This window comes from Stegostoma tigrinum, chromosome 24 (genome assembly GCF_030684315.1).
Source record: "Stegostoma tigrinum isolate sSteTig4 chromosome 24, sSteTig4.hap1, whole genome shotgun sequence".
Lineage (NCBI taxonomy): Eukaryota > Metazoa > Chordata > Chondrichthyes > Orectolobiformes > Stegostomatidae > Stegostoma > Stegostoma tigrinum.
Genome location: NC_081377.1, coordinates 32034778 through 32047207, shown reverse-complemented (window position 1 = coordinate 32047207; position 12430 = coordinate 32034778). Strand labels below are relative to the sequence as shown.

The window sequence follows — 12430 nt, the reverse complement described above, 5'->3', positions numbered from 1 at the left end:
TTTATATTTCACATATTGCCATATTCGGTTCCTCCTTTACCTCCACCCACTATTTGGTTTAAAATTCTCTCCACTTCGCTAATTATGTGGATCACAGGATCCTGAAGACTCAGGGAGTAAAGTTGATGGAAGCTGCTGGACATTAAAGTGATCCAGAACGAACACATCTGCAGGAAGTGTTTGCAGCTTGAAGAACTTCAGATCTGTTGTTGAGGAACTCGTATCCGAGTTACAAACATTGTGCCACATCAGGGAAGGGACAGGGTATATAAACATTAAAAAACAACAGTAAATAAGTTCAAAGGGATAAATTGGCAAAATTAGTGACTCTTTATTTGAATGTGCACAGTGTTTAGAACAAAATAAATGAATTAACTGCATATACAGATTAATGATTATGATCTTATAACCATTAAGGAGACGTGATTACAAGGAGATCTAAGTTGAGAACTAAATATTTGATGTATATGACTTTTTGAAAGGACAGGTGGATGAAAGGGTGCTGGGATAGCATTGTTGGTATGGTATGGGATAAGTACATTAGCAAGAAATGATGTTGGATTGGAAAGTGTTGAATCCATATGGGTGGAGATAAGAAATAAAAGAAATAAAAAGGGGAAGAAACAACTGGTTGAAGTAGATAACAAAGTGTGAAGCTGGATGAACACAGCAGGCCCAGCAGCATCTCAGGAGCACAAAAGCTAACGTTTCGGGCCTAGACCCTTCATCAGAGAGGGGGATGGGGAGAGGGTTCTGAAATAAATAGGGAGAGAGGGGGTGGTGGACTGAAGATGGATAGAGGAGAAGATAGGTGGAGAGGACCTCACCACCTATACACTCCTCTCCACCTATCTTTTCCTCTACCCATCTTTGGTCCGCCTCCCCCTCTCTCCCTATTTATTTCAGAACCCTCTCCCCATCCCCCTGTCTGATGAAGGGTCTAGGCCTGAAACGTCAGCTTTTGTGCTCCTGAGATGCTGCTTGGCCTGCTGTGTTCATCCAGCTTCACACTTTGTTATCTTGGATTCTCCAGCATCTGCAGTTCCCATTATCTCTAACTAGTAGAAGTAATCTAGAAGACACCCTAACGGTATCTATATAGCGTCCCTACAGTGTGGAAGCAAGCCATTCAACTCGTCAAGTCTACACCGACCCTCCGAAGAGCATCTCACCCAGACCCATTCCCCCTACCCTATCGCTGAAACCCTGCATTTCCCATGATTAATCCACTACTCTGGACATATCTGGGCACTGTGGGCAATTTAGCATGGCCAACCCACCTAACATGCATATCTCTACCCTGTGGGACAAAATCAGAGCACCCTGTGGAAATCTAAGCAGCCACAGGGAGAATGTGCCGACTCCACACAAGTAGTCGCCAGAGGATAGAATCAAACCAGTGTCCCTGGCGCTGTGAGGCTGCAGCGCTATCTGCTGAGCCACTGTGTTGCCCAGTATGTTGGGATTGAGAATAAATTAGGAGATAATGTGGGCATGTAACAAAGGCCGTACATTAATCATGGGTGACTTTAGTCTTAATGTAGATTGGGACAGTCAGATTGTCAGAGGTAGCCATGATGAAGAATTCATACAATGTATTTGGAACTGATTCCAACAACCATTTGTTGTGGATCTAACCAGGCATCAGGCTATTTTGGATCTGGTGATATGAATGAGGTAGGTTTAATACATGATGCCAGAGTGAAAGATTCCCTTGAAGACAGTGACCATAAACGTGTGCTTTAGCATTTAGTTTGAAAGGATGATACTTGGTTTGGAAATAACAACACTAAGCTTAGACAAGGACAGATAGAAAGGAATAAGGGCAGAGATGGTTGGAAAGGACAGGGAAGGAGGTTTAGCAGTATAAATGGTGGGGAGTAATGACAGCCACTTAAGAAACTAGTTTAAGACAAAGATATATCTCACTGAGGATGGAGAAATCTAGGAAGAGGATAAGCTAACCATGCTTAACCAGGAAAGTTGAGGTTAAATCAAATTGAAAGAAAAACACACAATTTGGCAAAGATTTTGGATGTGAGTTTGCTCGCTGAGCTGGAAGGTTAGTTTTCAGACGTTTCGTCACCATTCTAGGTAACATCGTCAGTGAGCCTCCGACGAAGCGCTGGTGTTATGTCCCGCTTTCTATTTATCTGTCTAGGTTTCCTTGGGTTGGTGATGTCATTTCCTGCGTCACCAACCCAAGGAAACCTAAACAGATAAATAGAAAGCGGGACATAACACCAGCACTTCGTCGGAGGCTCACTGATGATGTTACCTAGAATGGTAACGAAACATCTGAAAACTAACCTTGCAGCTCAGCGAGCAAACTCACATCCAGAACCTCAACCTGAGCTACAAATCTTTTCAAAACTCGCTGGCAAAGATTTGTAATAAGCGAGAGGATTGGGAAAGTTTTAGACACCAACAAAAGAAGACCAAAAAGAAATAAGGTGGGTGATAAATTTTAAGGGTAAACTTGCAAGTAATATCAAGATGGACAGCAAGACTCTTTTTAAATATTGGAAAATAAAGAGAGAAACCAAGGTGAACAAAGACCCACTTAGAGAATGAGGGGGAAATGATAATGGGGAACTAGGAAATGACAGAGGAGTTGACTAGATACTTTCCGTCAGAAGAAGACATTAAAAGCATTCCAAATTTACTAAATAATCAAGGGCAAAGGAAGGAGAGCAAATAAATGCAATAATTATCACAACAGGAAAAGTGCTATGAAATTAATACGGCTAAAGACCAAGAAGTTCCCTTGACATGATGGGATGAAACTTAGGATATTAAAGGAAGTAGCTGGAGAGCTCATGGATACGCTGGTAGTAATTTGACATGAATCTTTAGGTTCTGAAAAAGTCTCAGAGTATTCCTGAAAAATTGCCAGTATAAAACTTTTATCTGAAAAGGAAATGGAGGCATAAAACAAGCAGTCCAGTTAGCTTATTGTCTGATGAAAAAATGTGTTGGAGTCTGTTGGAAAGGATGTCATAGCAGAGCATTTAGACTTCATAATATGAACTGGCAGAGTCTGCATGGCTTCATGAAGGGTAAGTCATGCTTGACAAATTTATTAAAATTTTTGAGGAGGTTACAGGATTGATAAAGGGTAAGCAGTGGATATAATTTATTTGGAATTTAAGAAGACATTTGATATGGTACCACATGTTAGGCTACTTGAAAAAATAAGTGTTCACGGTTGGGCGATAGCATAATAGCATAGATAGAAGATTGGCTAACTAACAGAAGTTGGAGAGTTGGAATAATAGGACAGCAATCTGTAACTAGTAAAGTGCCACAGGGATGAGTGCAGGCAGCACAATTATTTAAGTAATATGTGCTAATGACTTGGTTGACGAAAGTGAATGTACCATAGCAACATTTATGAGCGATGAGGAGGAATTTCTCTTCTCAGAGTGTACTGAATCTTTACTGCAGTGGGGCGTTGGGGCTGGGTCACGAGGCATACTCAAGGCTGAGATAGGTAAATTTTTGACTAGTAAGGGATTCAAGTCTCTTAGGAAAATGGTGTGAAAATGAAGTTGAGGGGTATCAGATCAACCATGATCTCATTGAATGATGGAGAAAATTTGATTGGCTGAATGCCTTACTTTTTTTCTCATGTCTTCTGGTCTTATGTTGCAGTAAAAAATATTACAAAATGGCTTGTCAGCCTGATACCTTTTCAACTGTTATTTAAATGGTTTTTAACAATTTTTTTTCAGAAAAAGCTAGTTTTGACCCTTGGAAGAAATCTAAAATTCCATTGAGTTGTTAGGCAGTCGGATTTGATATTGAAATGAGCAAAGGCTGTTCTTGCCTTCCCAAACTCTTGTGAGTTTGGACGGTTTTGGTCACTGTCAATGTTTCACGGAGTTTCTAGAGCTCCTGGCTTCAGCGTAACAGGTTTTCCATTTATAGAACATAGAACATAGAACATAGAACAGTACAGCACAGAACAGGCCCTTCAGCCCACAATGTTGTGCCGACCATTGATCCTCATGGATGCACCCTCAAATTTCTGTGACCATATGCATGTCCAGCAGTCTCTTAAATGACCCCAATGACCTTGCTTCCACAACTGCTGCTGGCAACGCATTCCATGCTCTCACAACTCTCTGCGTAAAGAACCTGCCTCTGACATCCCCTCTATACTTTCCACCAACCAGCTTAAAACTATGACCCCTCGTGCGAGCCATTTCTGCCCTGGAAAATAGTCTCTGGCTATCGACTCTATCTATGCCTCTCATTATCTTGTATACCTCAATTAGGTCCCCTCTCCTCCTCCTTTTCTCCAATGAAAAGAGACCGAGCTCAGTCAACCTCTCTTCATAAGATAAGCCCTCCAGTCCAGGTAGCATCCTGGTAAACCTCCTCTGAACCCTCTCCAAAGCATCCACATCTTTCCTATAATAGGGCGCCCAGAACTGGACGCAGTATTCCAAGTGCGGCCTAACCAAAGTTTTATAGAGCTGCAACAAGATCTCACGACTCTTAAACTCAATCCCCCTGTTAATGAAAGCCAAAACACCATATGCTTTCTTAACAACCCTGTCCACTTGGGTGGCCATTTTAAGGGATCTATGTATCTGCACACCAAGATCCCTCTGTTCCTCCACGCTGCCAAGAATCCTATCCTTAATCCTGTACTCAGCTTTCAAATTCGACCTTCCAAAATGCATCATCTCGCATTTATCCAGGTTGAACTCCATCTGCCACCTCTCAGCCCATCTCTGCATCCTGTCAATGTCCCGCTGCAGCCTACAACAGCCCTCTACACTGTCAACGACACCTCCGACCTTTGTGTCGTCTGCAAACTTGCTGACCCATCCTTCAATTCCCTCGTCCAAGTCATTAATAAAAATTACAAACAGTAGAGGCCCAAGGACAGAGCCCTGTGGAACCCCACTCACCACTGACTTCCAGGCAGAATATTTTCCTTCTACTACCACTCGCTGTCTTCTGTTGGCCAGCCAATTCTGTATCCAAGCAGCTAAGTTCCCCTGTATCCCATTCCTCCTGACCTTCTGAATGAGCCTTCCATGGGGAACCTTATCAAATGCCTTACTGAAGTCCATATACACCACATCCACAGCTTGACCCTCATCAACCTTACTAGTCACATCCTCAAAAAACTCGATAAGGTTTGTAAGGCATGACCTACCCCTCACAAAGCCGTGTTGACTGTATTTGATCAAGCCATGCTCTTCCAGATGGTCATAAATCTTATCCCTCAGAATCCTTTCTAACACCTTGCAGACGACAGACGTGAGACTTACCGGTCTATAATTGCCGGGGATTTCCCTATTTCCTTTCTTGAAGAGAGGAATTACATTTGCCTCTCTCCAGTCCTCAGGTACGACTCCAGTGGAGAGCGAGGATGCAAAGATCTTCGCAAGTGGCGAAGCAATTGCATTTCTCGCTTCCCAAAGCAGCCGAGGACAAATCTGATCCGGGCCTGGCGACTTGTCAATCTTAATGTTTGACAAAATTTTCAGTACATCAGCTTCCTCTATCTCTATCCATTCCAGCATGCACACCTGCTCTTCAAAGGTTTCATTCACTACACAGGTCGTTTCTTTCGTAAAGACAGAAGCAAAAAACTCATTTAGGGCTTCCCCTACCTCCTCAGGCTCCACACACAAGTTCCCTATGCTATCCCTGATCGGCCCTACTCTTTCTTTGACCATTCTCTTATTCCTCACGTAAGTGTAAAATGCCTTTGTGTTTTCCCGGATTCCTTCTGCCAAGCCTTTCTCGTGCCCCCTCCTGGCTCTCCTCAGACCATTTTTGAGCTCCTTCCTTGCCTGCATGTAATCCCCTCTAGCTGAACTTGACCCTAGCTTCCTCCACCTTATGTAAGCTACCTTCTTCCTTTTCACTAGAAGCTCCACCGCTCTCGTCATCCAAGGTTCCTTTATCTTACCCCGTCTTGCCTGTCTCAGAGGGACATATTTACTCATCACTCCCAACAACTGTTCCTTAAACCATCTCCACATGTCTATAGTTCCCTTACCATGGAACAACTGCTCCCAGTCCATGCTTCCTAACTCGTGTCTAATCGCATCATAGTTTCCTCTTCCCCAATTAAATATCCTCCCATTCTGCCTAATCCTCTCCTTCTCCATAGCTATGTAGAATGAGAGACTGTTATGGTCACTATCACCAAAATGCTCTCCCACCACAAGATCTGATACCTGCCCCGGCTCGTTTCCGAGCACCAAGTCTAGAATGGCCTCTCCCCTCGTCGGCCTGTCAACGTACTGCGTTAGGAAACCCTCCTGAACACACCTTACAAAAACAGCTCCATTCAAATCTTCTGCTCGAAGGAGGTTCCAATCAATATTAGGAAAGTTAAAGTCACCCATTACAACAACCCTACTGCGTCCACACTTTTCCAAAATCTGTCGACCTATGCTTTCTACAATCTCCCTGCTGCTATTGGGGGGCCTGTAGTAAACCCCTAACGAGGTGACTACTCCCTTGCTGTTCCTAATTTCCACCCATACTGACTCAGTAGGCAGATCTTCCTCGACAATGGAAGCTTCTGTAGCTGTGATACCCTCTCTGATTAGTAGTGCTACACCCCCTCCTCTTTTTCCCCCCTCCCTATTCTTTTTAAATGTTCTAAACCCTGGAATATCCAGCAACCATTCCAGCCCATGAGAAACCCATGTCTCTGTTATGGCCACAACATCATAGCACCAGGTACTGATCCATGCTCTAAGTTCATCACTTTTATTCCTGATACTCCTTGCATTAAAGCAAACACACTTTAACCGATCCCTTGGTTCCTTCCCAGGAAAATCCTTCCCACTAGCTGGTCTACCTCTTGCTACTGCCTCACCTGCATCAACGCTCACCTCTGGTATACAGCTCAGGTTCCCACCCCCCTGCCATACTAGTTTAAACCCTCTCGAACTACTCGAGCAAACCTTCCACCCAGGACATTGGTCCCCTTCCAGTTCAGATGCAACCCATCCTTCTTGTACAGGTCCCACCTTCCCCAGAAGGCATCCCAATTATCAACATATCTGAAACCCTCCCTCCTACACCAGCTGCGTAGCCACGTGTTCAGCTGCGCCCGCTCCCTGTTCCTCACCTCACTATCTCGTGGCACCGGTAGTATCTGCATGAATAACAGCCTAAAGGAGTTGTAATGATAGCTTCAAGAAGTTGGAGTAACATATTGTCCCTTCTGTGGCTTCTGGACACTTGGCATAAACTTTAAAATTTTACACATATCGAAGTTTTGTTTTACATGGCAGAGTGCACTTTTACCTATTCATCAATGATATGGAAACTTCTTTTAGTGAGAGCTTTGTTTTTTACCTCAAGATATATATATATATATTATATGTATATATAATAGTTTCTGTGGATATTGCATGGAACATGAGTACTGGATATAGTGCACACTGGGTTAGCAGCATGCTGTCTTAATCCTGTAAGAGAACACTGCTGAGATGGAGTGGCATCTATTTTCTTTTAGTTGCTAATATTTGAGATTCAAACTTATTGCGTAGCCAGCTGTACATAACTAAGAAGCAGAAATGCCTGCACTTCAAGGTTATGAATATTTTATTTGGTTGTAGAATTGGAGAATTAAGGTATAATGGAAAAACAAAATAATGACAGCATACTTTGAGTCTTTTGTTAAATCTGTTATTGGTGGGAGAATTTATCATGATTATAGAGAAATGATAAAGGAATTACGTTTCAAGTATCATCACAGTAATTGTACTTGGGAACTTGATTTACTGAAAGTGGCTGTAGAGCAATGATTTTTCAACTGTTCCAACTTCCTTCCTTGTTGTTTTATTTTACCAGGGAACTTAAGACTATTAAATACTATGATGTGTTTTAGTGTGCTGACATATATTGTGAAGGTCTCTTGGTATTCATTTGTTAGCCATTTCAAGTTCTTGATCTAAGGATACCTCTAGTGTTGGGAGTACTCTTTCTGATGAAAGTGAGACCTCATTCCAAACTTTCTCATTACTGTGCATTGTAACTGGAGAATAGTTATATTTCCTACTTTGGTGTAAAAGATCCTCAGTAGCAATGAAAATAGCATCTATTTAAGATAGAAAACATCAGTGATAGTGTGGACACAAGCACTTTAAGACTAGTTAAACAGCTGGAGGGCTCAGGAGAGGGTATGAAAGTTTCCAGAACAAGTAATTAGACAGACAGGTTGAATGGCCTAATTCTGCTCCTCTAATTTATGGTCTTATGGTCTTACAGTTTTTCAATTTTTTGAGAATTCTTATAGCATTTGTATTGAATTTGCCAAGTCCTAGTAATATATAAGAAATATACAAATTAAAAATTAGTTACAAGCTAAAAATATTTTCTTTACTCCATCAGCCCTTCATCAAAATTGTCATGGGAGCTGGATAGTGTTTGGTTTTCTCAAAAGGATATTATTAATTGGTTAGAAATGTTTGATTCTTAAGACTAAAATCAAGCTTTTGCAGGCGGCAGCAGTTTAGTTAGAATTAGTAGTTCAATGAAGGAACTAGTACTTAGTATTTGAAATGGTAGTGTGCGTTATGAGTGATGATTGTGGTTTTTACACGGAAATTGCACAACACTTTGAATAAAAAACACTAGTCTAGTTTGTATAATGTTGCTGTAGCTGCATTGTGGACATGGCTAACTGTCGCTAGTTGGTACAGTATGTTGAAGACACTGTTTGGCAGCAAAACCAAGTTACAGGAGGCAAGTTGCTAGTTCTTGATTGTGTTAAGAAATCGGTTTGTAACCTGGTGGACAGTTACCCAGTTTTGGCTCCTGTGGTTGTTTTCTTCTCAGTCTTGCGAAGTTTAGTTTCATCATGTGACATGAGCTTGAAAGATACAGAGAGATGTCTTTATTGAGCTTTTTAGTTGTCTCTCCCTCTCTCTATTGTTTAGTGGGCCAGTGAGAAATTGGAGATTCTGAGAGCTAATGTTAACACATTGACAGTTTTTCTATTAGGGAGTTACATCCTGTCAAAATTGCCCAAGTCTTTGCTTCATTTTGTGTTCCGAGAGGTATTTGGGCATGCCTAAGATGTAGCCATTCTTGAAATAATTTTTGATAATTTAATTATTGTGTTGGTGTAGGCCTTGCCTAGTGAAGTTCTGAACTGAAGAGAAGAACATGATAACAATTTTAACCACTTTTGGTTTGTGCTGAGTTCATTTTGCTGGAGCTACAATTACCTTCAGCACTTCTAAATTTGGAATGGTAAAATCAGTCAGACTTTATTCTACTAGTTAGCAACTCCTATGATATTTGTATTGTTGACCCATATATTCTTGAGTAAAAGTCAGTGTAAAAGTTGACTCCCAATTATTGGCCAAAAAATCTTGAAATTTCCACATATCTTGTGCAAAAGTTGACCCTGGTTCATCACAGGTAATTCAGATTTTAAGGCACGCTATAGATAATGTTCATTCTTGTCTGTCAAAGAACCTTCCCAAAGTGAAACTTTACTCCGATAATGGGGATGAAAACTAGATTCAGCGTTTTAATTTTAAAACAGTAATATGTTAGTGACCTGCAGGTGGAGATAAAGTGCTACCATCCAGTCTCCCAGGTTTGGTGAGATTTTGTTTTTGACTCCAGGATGCTGTAGCATTTTAACAGCGGATTTCTTTTCATCAGATTTCATTCCTTTGGCAGAGTTTCAAAAGAATGAACCTGCTAATTGTGAGAGCTTGGATCTCTGATTTACCATTTCACTGAGGGTTACAGAGAGCTTTTGGACACGGGAGCAAATGGAAAAGATTCAGGGTTACTTTGTGAAAGAATAATCAGGTTTTAATTTTCAGGGAGAATAATCGATCTCTTTGTTCTTACCTGCTGACAATAAGCTAACACTCACATGAGCTGTGATACTATGAGAGATTATGCCTATCACAGCCCTGTTCACTTTTTATTGTGTTGGATTACAGAAATACCAGTAATGACTATAATTTATTGTTTTTCTCTTTATTCGTTCAGAAATCATTTGAGCTTCTGCTAATGAGACGGTATTTTGGATTGTAGCATGAATTTCAGCCCCTCAAAAGTAGTATCCATGTAATAGCTGACTGCATAAATTCAACCTTAAAAATAGTCTAAAAATATGACTTTTACATGGGTATATACAGTACTTTGCCTAAGTTTGAAATATAAGCTGATATTTAAACAAATGGCTGTAGTAGCAACATAACAGACTGATGATGCTCAAGGAATTATAGTACACCATAAGTTTATAGCTCCCAGTGAAGAGAAAATTGGAAGCAAGATGGAAAATTTTTCATTGCAGTCTGTTTGGCAGCAATTATTTCATTAATTCATCAAATTAGAAGTGCCCTCTTGTTACTGCTTCAGTTGTAAATTTGTGGGACTGTTTATCAGAGTAAACTGGCCAGAGCAAAAATAAATCTAGGCGCCTCATCCAGCAGTTAACTTTTATTTCTTAGATGCAGTTTAATGAGGCTATAACTAAATTAACATGTTCGAAGTGGCTGAAATTAAGTGGAAACTACGCAATATGGCACTGGAAGCAAGGGTTCTGGTACTATCAATAAGCAAAGGGAGAAGTATATAAAGTTGCTGGGATTGTAGTGCCAAACTGGGATCTTCTTAGATGAGATTACAGCTTAATTTTTAATGAGACTCAGAATCATAGAATCCCTACAGTGTGGGAAGGAGGTGTTAGGCCAATCAAGCCCACACCAACCCTCTGAAGAGTATCCCATCCAGACCCAGCCCCACTATCCTATAAGCCTGCAGTTCCCATGGCTAATCCACCTAGCCTACACATCCTGGACAGTATGGGCAATTTAGCTCAGCTAAAAAACTGAACCTACAATCCTTTGCGGGAATGAAAGTGGGATGAAACCTGAGCACCTGGATGAAACCCAGATAGAATGCACAAACTCCTTCCAGGCGAGTTGCTTCAGACTGGAATTTAACCCATGCCACTTGCACTGTGAGGCAACAATGCTACCATTATTCCACCATGCTGCCCTGGAATGTCAGAAAGATGTGGATTGTTTCAGTGACATATGAACATCTAAATTGCATGTATTTTCTTTTATGACTGTTAACCTAGGCAAAATCGGAAATCACATGGATAGAGAAGGACTTTGTCTCCTTAAAATGTAAGGTAAGATGCAATATTTGCCATATAATACCTTGTTTTCTAATCACACTGCACTATTTTGCCTTGTTTGGCAAAGTTCCCTCTAATTGCTTCTAAATGGAAGGCTTCACTTAAATGAATTTTCATCCTCTTGAACTTATCTGCAATTTTCAAACAGTTGATCATTGGATCATGTTTCAACCTTTCTCCATTGCTGTCCAGCAGAGTAGAATTACACTTACCTGGTTCCATTCTTATCCAACTAATTGAAGCCAGAGAATCATTATTGGTAGCCGTCTCCCATATTCACCTCTGGTTTCCCTCAAGGATCCATCCTTAGGCTCTATTTCTGATCCACATGTTGTCCCTCAGTGAAATCATTCAAAAGCACAACTTTTTCCCCATTTATACTGAAGGCACCCAGTTCTACCTCACACCATCTTACTTGACTCCTCCACTATGCTTTAAATTGTTATGCTGCTTATCTGACATCCAATACTGCTTAGACAGAAATCACCTACAATTAAGTATTAAGATTAGGGATGTTGTTATTGTCAGTCCCTGCCTCAAGCTCCCCTCTCTGTCAATTCTCTCAAACGGAATCAGCATTTTAAAACCTTTGTATCATATTTTACCCCAACATTATCTATCAACCATGTAACTCACAATATGACTGTCTAAAACCATCTATTCTAACTTCTATAACAACATCCATCCTCCATTCCTCAGCAATTCTGCTGCTGAAATCCACCTGTATGGCTTTGTTACCTTCATGCTTGTCTATTCAAAGTCACATCTAGCTGGCTTGCCATTACCTACCATCCATAAACTTGAGATGATTTCAGACTTCATGCCTGTGTTCCAGCTTGCACCAAGTGTCCTTCACCCATCATTCCTATGCTTGCTGATCAACTTCAGTTCCTGGTTAATCAGTATTCTCCATTTTAGAATTCTCATCTTGGCTTTGAAGTCACCTTGTAATTTGGCTTCTCTCCATCTTGTAACCTCCTTCAGTCCTCCTACCTTCCAATAAACCAGTGTTTTTTAAATTCTTATCTCTTAAGAAATCCAAATTTTAGTTGCTGTACTATTGTTGACAGTGCTTTTGACTCCGTACCTAAGGTCTGGAATTCCTTCCTTAACTATTTTGTCACCTGTTGTCCAACCATCCACCTTGCTTTCCCCCGATACTTCTTAAAGTCTGTCTCTTTGACCAATCTTTTGGTCACTTGCCCTAATATCCCCTCCTGTGACTTGGTATCATGTTTTGTTCCACAATGCTTCTGTGCAATCTTTAGG

At 41.0% G+C, this 12430-nt stretch overlaps 1 protein-coding gene across 5 annotated transcripts in view; it reads left to right on the top strand.

The window, feature by feature from the left end:
* The window catches only part of LOC125464939 (ribosomal protein S6 kinase 2 alpha-like), a 302768-nt gene that overhangs the window by 173980 nt on the left and 116358 nt on the right, over window positions 1–12430 (top strand). For 2 of the 5 annotated variants that reach the window (XM_048557885.2, XM_048557880.2), the window contains exon 3: window positions 11102–11155. The exons of 1 other annotated variant lie outside the window; for it this stretch is intronic. Coding sequence is in view for 2 of the 4 variants with exons in the window: in XM_048557880.2 (XP_048413837.1) it covers window positions 11102–11155 (54 nt within the window). In the remaining 2 variants the exon portion in view is untranslated. Of the gene's footprint in view, window positions 1–8632; window positions 8734–11101; window positions 11156–12430 lie in introns of those variants that run through there. 2 more of the 5 variants (XM_048557883.2, XM_048557884.2) reach the window with 2 other exon arrangements.